Here is a 9370-nt window from a genome sequence, read left to right as displayed (position 1 = left end):
TTTACATGTTGATGTTGTTGTTGTACAGCGACAGCATTGTATGACACACAATTTTCACGATCAGTGACAGCACAATCACCACAAATATAAATATTGTCGGAATTTTTGAAATAGTCCAAATCAGCGGCCAACGTACCAACAACACATTGCAGGTGGTATACTTCTTTACATTTCTCACACTGCACACTGCTTTGAGCGCGCTCCACTCTCTGACCACAAAAACAAGGCATATTGTTTGTGCAAATTAAAAGTGAAAACAACAAAGAAAATAATAAAAAGTTTAAAAGCAGCCAATTGTCACTATCACAAATTGAATATATATTTGCAATGCACAAATTAATTTAATTTATACTTGTATTCACAAAATTGAAATTGTATATAATTGTTTGTGATTATATATTTGAAAATTAAAATTGTCTATGATTGTTTGCGATAATATATTTGTTTAAATTAAAATTTGTTATACACAAGTAGAATAAAAATCGTGAAACGAAAGACACAGAGCTCAAATGAAACGCCTCTTTGAACATTGGCCTATCTTCTGGCCGGCCGTCGAATTCGGGTAGATCATGTAGTTTACGATGATGATCGGTTTTATTTGCCCAACGCTTCTATCTCACTGGCTGGCTGTCGTTGGCCCCGTGCTACTGCTTGCTCACAGCGTGTGTATATCGTACCACTCGATGTAATATACTGCGCCAATATGGCTCCGATCGTTTTTGTACCAAATCGATGTATATAATGTACCGAATTAACGTGCATTGCCAGCCACCGTATTATACCAAGCGATGTATTGTGTTATTTTATGTATACTCGCCGGCGGAATGTGATACCGGCACCTGCTTGCTTAAATTTGTGTATGTTGTAGCGACCTTGTTCTTCCCACTTTGCTAGCAGCGTCCAGTCCTGGATGTCGACGCCCGTTTCACTATGACCGCTCGACTGGGTGCACCGCTCCACGTGGCACCANCCTTAAATTTGTGTATATTGTAGCGACCTTGTTCTTCCCACTTTGCTAGCAGCGTCCAGTCCTGGATGTCGACGCCCGTTTCACTATGACCGCTCGACTGGGTGCACCGCTCCACGTGGCACCAAAAAGCGAAATAAAAATTTGTTGCACCTGCAGGATTTGCAAATAAGAACGCTGGTTTCTTGGTTGTGCAATATGGTTGAAACCTAACGCGTTTTATTTCCTGAATAAATTTACAATGTTAAATGGTTTTTGCTGATTAAGAGTATGGTGAATTGGATTACAATTACTTACGCTTTTGTGCGTTCTCCTGCCTCTGGTGCACTCGCAATTTAGAAGTGAATTGAAATGGCGACTAGAAAATTCTTTAAGTTTCTCAAATGGCGGCTTTTCACAACAGTGTTGCCTTATGCCTCTTATTACATTTAACTACGCAGAGTCGCATTCCAGAGGCAGGAGTACACATTCACAATATAAGTTTTGGAATAAATAGACATTAGGTGGTTTCACACAACACTGCTCTCTGGTTTGTAAATAAATATACAATTCCCAGCGGCCAAATAGTTCTCAAGACTACAACCCAGGATATTTGTTCGACAGGCAGAAAGTTGCTCATATCTACCAATCCCATATACACAACGTGTAGCATTGTTGAGTGCTACATTGAGTTTATGGCAAGATATTGTGTCCAGTTTGCTGTATACTACCTCAGAGTAGGTGATGATTGGCATAATTAGTTGGAGAACTAATTTACGCCTGGTTTCCAGTGGCGTAAATGTTGCAGAAACTCTCAGCTTACGCAGTATCGCATACACGCTGCTCACAAACTTATTTATGTGGTCAGTACAGGTAAGTTTAGAGTTAAGAATAAAACCTAAATTTCTTATCTTATCCGTAAAACTAAGCGGACTGGTACCTATCCACAGTTTTGGAATACAATCGACATACACCACACTATTACATACAGGCAATACATACGACTTTGACGCATTTAAACATAGAGAATTTCCAGCAGCCCAAACAGAAATAGCAGACAAGTCACTGTTTATTTTGAAACATAAATCCTCAACGAGACCAATACGACTGGACAGGTACAATTGTATGTCATCAGCATACGCATGGATATTCACATATTGACGAACAGAAAAGACATCATTGACAAAGAGACTGAATAACAGTGGACCGAGAACAGAACTTTATGGAACACCAGCATACACAAATCTAGGCGGGGATATTAGTTTGTTTGACTTAACCTTCTGCGTTCTACCCTCCAGGTAGCTAACCATAAGTTTTACCGCATTGTCTTTGAAGCCGAAATAATGTTTGAGCTTCAAACACAACAATTTGTGATTCACTGAGTCAAACGCCTTTGAGTAGTCGAGTAAGCAAAGAAGTGTCAGGTCGCCATTGTCAAGGTTAATTCTAATATCATCCAGTATTTTGACCACTGCCGTCGAACAACTATGTTTTTGTCGGAAGCCAGATTGTAGTGAAGAAAGCAGACTAATTTCTTGCACAAATGCAGAAATTTGCACAGCCATTAAGTTTTCACAAGCCTTCGAAAAGACAGGCAATATGCTGACAGGTCTATAGTCGCCAGCATAAGTAGCATTCGTCTTCTTCGAAACTGGCAAATTTATAGCTTTTTTCCAAACTGTTGGAAAGCATGAGCTGGTTTATGATATGAGTGAGAGGGCCTATTATAAATCAATTACTATTTTGACGAATTTCAGCGAGATTTCATCTTCCCCTATAGCGCTAGACTTAATTTTTGACAGGGCCATCAGGACCTCAACCTCGCTAACTGCCATAAATTGAAACTCGTGTTTTGGACTAGGAAAAGGCATGAAATCCTTCAACACGGGAGCACAATGGTTTTTGTTGTTGGCACTGATAAAATATTTGTTAAGCTCATCGGCGTCAATTTCACACTGCAGCAACACTTTTGATGCTCTCTATATGGAGTACCTTCACAGCTTTGCACTTAAGGCGAACGAGTACATACACATACCCACGAACTGAAAAGGCAGCTACAAGTTTTTGATCTCTTCTTAGCTGCATTGCGAAGCGCATTAGCTCGCGGTTGTTTTTTTAAAGACACTCATGTATGTGTATTTTGCCATCCGAGCTCAGGCCAACATCACGTAGCAATAGCGGCCGATTTTTTTTTTTGCAAAAGCGAGCCACTGATTTGAAAAGGGTGGATCGATCAGCAGAAGATGCTAACTTGACAATCACCGAAGCAGCGGAGTTGTTTAGATACTCGAAAGGCCGAGCGAACTTGAAGCACAGGTAAATCCAATGACTGACCAGATTGCCGAAGTCATCTTCCAAATTCTCACCATCCACATAGGGGAGACCATTGATAATGAGGTCGGTGGAGACGGCTTGGTTTTGACATTCGTTAAGCTCAGTCTTAGAGTGCTTTTACACAGTTCAAGTATTGAACTCAATTCTGCTCGGACATGGAAGAGAGGGGGTGAGAAGAAAAGGGACGAGTACACATGCGTCCGTACCGTCAAGTCGTTTCAACTTTCTTGACATTCCTCTTTTGCATTTACCATTTTTGACATTCCCTCTCATACTTGTTTTTGCATTCTGCAGAATTTTGCGCGGTCAAGTAAAAGCGAATTTGACGGAATTGAACGGTAACTTGTGAAAATAAATTTTGTTTGCTGAATTTTAGTACATTGGATGTATATTAATTCAAAGAAAACTTTGAAATTATGGCGTTCAACTGGAGCAAGGAAAACGTGGAAAAGTTTATTTATTTATACCAGGAGCAAGAATGCCTTTATTGCGTCAGCTCAAAGGATTACCTCAACAGGCAAAAAAAGGCGCTTGCATTGAATAGCATTCTTGCGGAAATGCAAAAAATAGACGGGCGCATAACAATAGAGGACCTGAAGAAGAAGTGGAAGAGTCTGCGCACCCAATATCTGCAGGAGTGTAGGCTTGTGAATAACTCCAAAAAAAGTGGCGCTGGCGTGGAGGACCTATATACTCCAAAATTGTGGTGTTTTGAGCAGCTACAATTTTTACAAAGCCATGTTCAACTACGGCGAAGTATTACTAATGTATGCATGCAAATATTTTTGTAAATATGTATATGCAATGTGTGAAAATCTCGTTTTCATTTCAGATTAGTGAAGAGAGTTGGGATGAGTCCAGTAGCGCAGAAAATCAAAAAAAACCAAAGGCGAAGCTGACATCAATAATATCAAGCATCTTATAACAGAAAAAAAACCAAAACCAAAATTCGACTGGATTGGAAAGCAAGTAAGCGAACAAATGGAAGAAATTGATGAAGAAGATCAGCCAAATGCTGTTATGGAAATTCAAAGTATAATGAACAAGTACTGGCAGAAAGCAATTAAAAAAAAGCAAGAACCTGCACTAAAGTTCTCGCCGTCAACCTCATCAAATAACTCGGGCAGAGACATTTTACAGGAGTCAATGCTTGGTGTATTTGATGAAGACGATTTTGAAACTTTTTAATGATGTCGACATAACTTTAAAGATCTCGTGTGCCTTTTAACACTCAGAAATGCCAAGTAACGAAATTTGTTTTGTTTTAAAAAACAAGCTATGAATTTAATGTTAACCTTTTTTGTTTTTTGTTAATGTTTTACTCTATACAAATTATTAAAACTGTCGAATGTTCAAATTTATGTTTATTTCAAAACTTAAGAACTAGTCATACGTTGATACAACTGAAATTGTATGTTAAATGAACTGAAATAAAACTTACACTAGTTTACAAATGTTTTGTTTGGTTTAGTTTCTGTACACATTTTACTTTGATAAATGTTTATCGCCAAAAAAGTTATTTATTTTTGCATAGACTGAAGAAGCTTAACACGAAAATTAGTTCCAATTAGTTTTTTTTGTTTTGTTGAATTGCAACTAATATGAGAGATCTCAAAATACACCGTGTCAAAATTATAAACGCATCACATATTGACAAGTTTCAACAATAAATTGTTTGTTATTATATTCAAGTATTTAAAAAAATTTTTTCTTCTTTAACAAACTTGAAACTTGTATTAATACGGATTTTGTTAAAGAAACTATTTTTTTAAATACTCGAATTAAATAACAAACAATTTATTGTTGAAACTTGTCAATATGTGATGCGCTTATAATTTTGACACGGGGTGTATATGCAGATTTTTGAGGTTTTTCGAAAAATCGATATTTTTTAATTTAACTTCTGATTAACCCAGTCTAATTTGCCTTCTTCGCAGAAGTATTCAGTAAAATCCTGTCTAATGCGTTCGGCTTCTCCTTTACGTGGATTATATGGCCCATCTGAAGCAGTACTCAGCGTAGTACTGCTATTCGAAGTATAGGAATTTATGTAATTATGGTCAGCTTGCAAGAGAAAATTGTGAAGCACGATACACGCCAAAGTGATTTTTTCAACTGTCTCAACCTTTACGTTCATAGTTGTTAAAAAAACACGGAATCTATTACAAAGTATGCCAAAAGCATGCTCTACGACGTGTCTTGCTCGTGATAAACGTAAGTTATATATTTGCTTCTTTTTGTTGTTCGTATGATATGGATAAGGTTTCATAATGTGTCTCTGTAGAGGGAAAGCATCATCCGCTACGACGACGTACGGCAAATTACGTCTTCTACCCACTGCAGAGTCTCGTGGCAAGCTTTCTTCGTTTTCTAGAATTTGTTTGAGTGGACTTCGTTGTAGCACACCGGCATCGTTTGCACGTCCATTTGTTCCTACATCCACAAATAAAAATCGGCAGTGGGCATCAACAAGAGCCAATAAAATTATGCTGTTGGTGCCCTTGTAATTGTGATAGAAAGCACCTTGCGTACGCGAGACTCGAAAGTTAATGTGCTTTCCGTCCAAAGCACCCAGACAGTTTGGAAATTGCCATTTTATAGCAAAATCCTTGGATATGAGTTCCCATTCTAAAGCGTTACTTGGTACCTTTAAAAAATAAGTATTTATAATATTGAAAATTTATATATTATTGATAAAATACATATGTACCTGCAAAAACGATTCTTTCAACTTCCCATAAATTGCTTCACACACCTCTGGTATAGTCCGGCAGATGAACGACGTTGATAGACGGGATTGATAGTTTAAACTTATAAACGATTCTCCTGTAAGAAATTGTGTTAGCTAAATATAATTCAAGAACTCATCACCCTGGGGAACCCCTCTTCTATTGTCAAAGGTATTCAACATTTCTTGTGCATATACACTTATGGACAAAATAATAGCTGTACACAGTTTTTTGTTTAATAACTTTAAATAATTTGTAATTAAAAATTTTTTTCTTTGTTTATATTAAGATTTTACTTTATAAAACCAAAATATGCGGAAATCATATCGCTTTATATTTTTAAACGAATGTTTACGTATGATAACAAGATATCATTGGTCAAAATAATAGGTGTAAAACACTTTTTTCTAAATAAAAACAATAATAAAGTAAAATCTTAACAAAGAAAAAAATGTTTAATTATAAATTATTTAAAGTTATTAAATAAAAACTGTACAACTATAGTTTTGGTCGGCAACGCCATAATATATTTGCGTAGAACTTACTTCGAAATTCACAAAAAAGTGCATTTTTTAAACCGAATTTAATAATAAATTTGTTGTAGTTATCCAATTAAGTGTACCCCCTTGACTAAAAGTGTGTGTAAAACTTGTTTGGATCAGGTCACCCATTCGAACACAATAGCCCGAAATTATTGGGCAAATAACTAAACCGTACCCTCAAGGACCAACCTGTAGCAAGGAATCGCAAAGTTAGCGCTAACTTTTCCGCTGCAGAAGTTGTTTCTCTCATTAACGTGCTGGAGCGTTCTATTTGCGGCTGAATAAGGCGTAGTAATAATTCAAATTGACTTTTATTTAACCGCAAATAATTATTATATCCTGCAGGATCTGAAAGTAGAAGCTCCTTCGTTAAGAATGAAAATGAACCTCGGTCATTTTTCATCGCTCTCCACGGCTTCATCCATACACGTTTTATTTTTTTTCTCCTGGCCAACGCAGCAACTTTTCCGCAAAGATCAACCAATTCTGTTTTATTAAAAATTACAAATGATATATGTACATACATATGTATCTAGGAGGAGCACTAAATTCAAGTTCAATTACTTACCTATAATAACTTCTTCATCGGCCTCTTCTATAATAGCATGACGCGTAGCTTCCAGTGCTTCTTTTAGGATTAAATATTTGTCCGGTTCCATTTTTCAGTTAAATTAATTAATAATTTGCAAATCAAGATGTACAACACGTGTTTCTGCTTTTCGCCAATTCACCAGTTTCACAAATGACAAATGTCAAAATAGAAGCCAAGAACCAAAAACTTGAATTCAACAGAATTGAAGCGTGTAAACGCAAATAGAAAACACAAAAGAGAATGAGCAAGAATTGCTTTCAAGTAGGTGAATAATGTAAATCGGGTGTTAAACAGCGCCACTTCCATTTGCAGCTGCTCATTTTGCGCGATTTGAGCTTCTGCCCTTCAGCTGTTACCTCGCCAAATCGCTGCATCACTCGCTCTTCAGATGATTTTAGCCGTTCAGCTATCTCTTCGACAATACTCTTCCTTTGTGAATCCAGTACGCTCCAGCCACAATGTAGGTGGGGAGCTCTCTTTTTTCTCTGTTTTACTGAGAGAACTATTCTGCGGAGTAGATACCGCTTGACGCGCAACTTTTCTTGTTGTCATATTTATTTTTATTTGAAATTAAACTGCGACGATTAAAAGTAATATAACTATTGCATACACAAATTGTCAACAGAGCTACTCGATATGAGGTGTAGAGATATTTCAGTGAGACCCGCTATCACTTCAAATGCAAACAATTGATCAAACACTCGGAATAAATATACAGCTGCAGCGCACTGACAAACACGTCTACTCAGCTTGACATTATTTGCAAAATTTTTCCTAACAAAAAATAAAACTTAAAACGTAACCATTATTTTCCGAGCAAAAAATAAAACTCAACAAATAACCATTACTTTCCGATCAAAAAATAAAATTCAAAACATAACGTCTATTTTCTGAATAAAAAATAAAACTTCAAAAGTAATCGTTATGTTTTGAGCAAAAAATATAACTCAGTTAATAACGATTAAAAAGTGATTTTTATAATAAAATTTGTAACCGTTGGTTATAACGAAAATTCTCATAACTGAACAATCAGTTGTATGGAAGATATATGTTATAGTGACCCAATCTTTGTTATTTTCACTGCAAGTATTCTGTTAATAATTACTAAAAACGGTGCGAATTTTCATGTTCATGTTATGGAAAAAAATCTCATATCCTAACAATCAACTGTATGGAAGCTATAGGTTATAGCAACCCGATCTTCACTAGTTTCACTGAAAGTATTCTTTTGATAATGAGTGACAACAGTGAAAAATTTCATGTTCCTAACTACTTAAATGGAGGAGTTATAACGAAAAATCGTATATCTGAACAATCAGTTTTATGGGAGCTATAGGTCATAGTGACCCGATCTTTGTTATTTTCACTGTAAGTATTCTGTTAATAATGAATGAAACAGGTGCGAATTTTTATGTTCCTAGCTGCATAAATGGAGAAGTTATGGCAAGAAATCTCATATCTGAACAATGAGTTGTATGTAGGCTATAGGTTATTGCTACCCGATCCGCACCATTTTCACTGAAAGTATTCTCTTGATAATGAGTGACAACAGTGCAAAATTTCATGTTCCTAGCTGCTTAAATGGGGAAGTTATAACGAAAAATCTCATATCTGAACAATCAGTTGTATGGGAGCTATATGTTATAGTGTTCCGATTCTTCCGGTTCCGACAAATGATTAAAACATTATAAAAATACACCCACATACCAAATTTCATCCGGATATCTCGAAAACTGAGAGACTATATTGCATACAAACAGACGGACAGACAGACAGAGGGATATGGCTAAATCGACTCAGCTCGACGTTCTGATCATTTAAGTATACAGTTGTAATAGACTTGAATTGATATGAAAAGAAATATATGTATGTATGTGGGTATATGAATATCGATCGCTTAAAACCGATCTCATATTTGTACTTACGCTGTAGGAATTTTAGGTCTATGCGCCATTTTCACAGTTATTTGTTAACTACTATGCTCATGTTAACCCACCATTTTTATACCTTTCATGAGCATGAAATGGTATTATAACTTTGGTCCGATGTTTGTAAGTACCAGAACAAAAAGAGATAGACCCATGAAAATGTATACTTATATGATCAGAACGTCGAGCTGAGTTGATTTAGCCATGTCAGCCTGTCCGTCTGTCCGTCTGTCTGTCTGTTTGTATGCTTTCTAGTCTCTCAGTTTTCGAGATATCCGGATCAAATTTGGTAGGTGGGT

At 36.4% G+C, this 9370-nt stretch overlaps 1 protein-coding gene across 1 annotated transcript; it reads right to left on the bottom strand.

Annotated features, from left to right (window-relative positions):
* Positions 1-5171: 5171 nt before the first annotated feature.
* Positions 5172-7210, bottom strand: LOC108361059 (uncharacterized). Its single transcript, XM_017613590.1, has 4 exons — positions 7120-7210; positions 6741-6899; positions 5991-6106; positions 5172-5927 (listed from the first exon to the last, which is right to left on the bottom strand). The coding sequence occupies exons 1-4, from the start codon at positions 7208-7210 to the stop codon at positions 5172-5174; spliced, it is 1122 nt and encodes a 373-aa protein (XP_017469079.1).
* Positions 7211-9370: the final 2160 nt, after the last annotated feature.

This window comes from Rhagoletis zephyria, unplaced genomic scaffold (assembly GCF_001687245.7).
Source record: "Rhagoletis zephyria isolate East Lansing unplaced genomic scaffold, Rhagoletis_zephyria_1.1 Rzeph_scaffold_00690, whole genome shotgun sequence".
Classification (NCBI taxonomy): Eukaryota; Metazoa; Arthropoda; class Insecta; order Diptera; family Tephritidae; genus Rhagoletis; species Rhagoletis zephyria.
The sequence above is the reverse complement of the archived record's forward strand: the minus strand, read 5'-3'. Positions and strand labels throughout refer to the sequence as shown.

Bases quoted from the DNA above. Each gene is read 5' to 3' on its own strand.
- LOC108361059 (XM_017613590.1), bottom strand. From the start codon at position 7,210: ATGGAACCGGACAAATATTTAATCCTAAAAGAAGCACTGGAAGCTACG. The intron at 6,900-7,119 runs GTAAGTAATTGA...TTCTACTTTCAG, and splicing joins CGATGAAGAAGTTATTATAG to ATCCTGCAGGATATAATAAT. The intron at 6,107-6,740 runs GTTGGTCCTTGA...AATTTCTTACAG, and splicing joins TTTGCGATTCCTTGCTACAG to GAGAATCGTTTATAAGTTTA.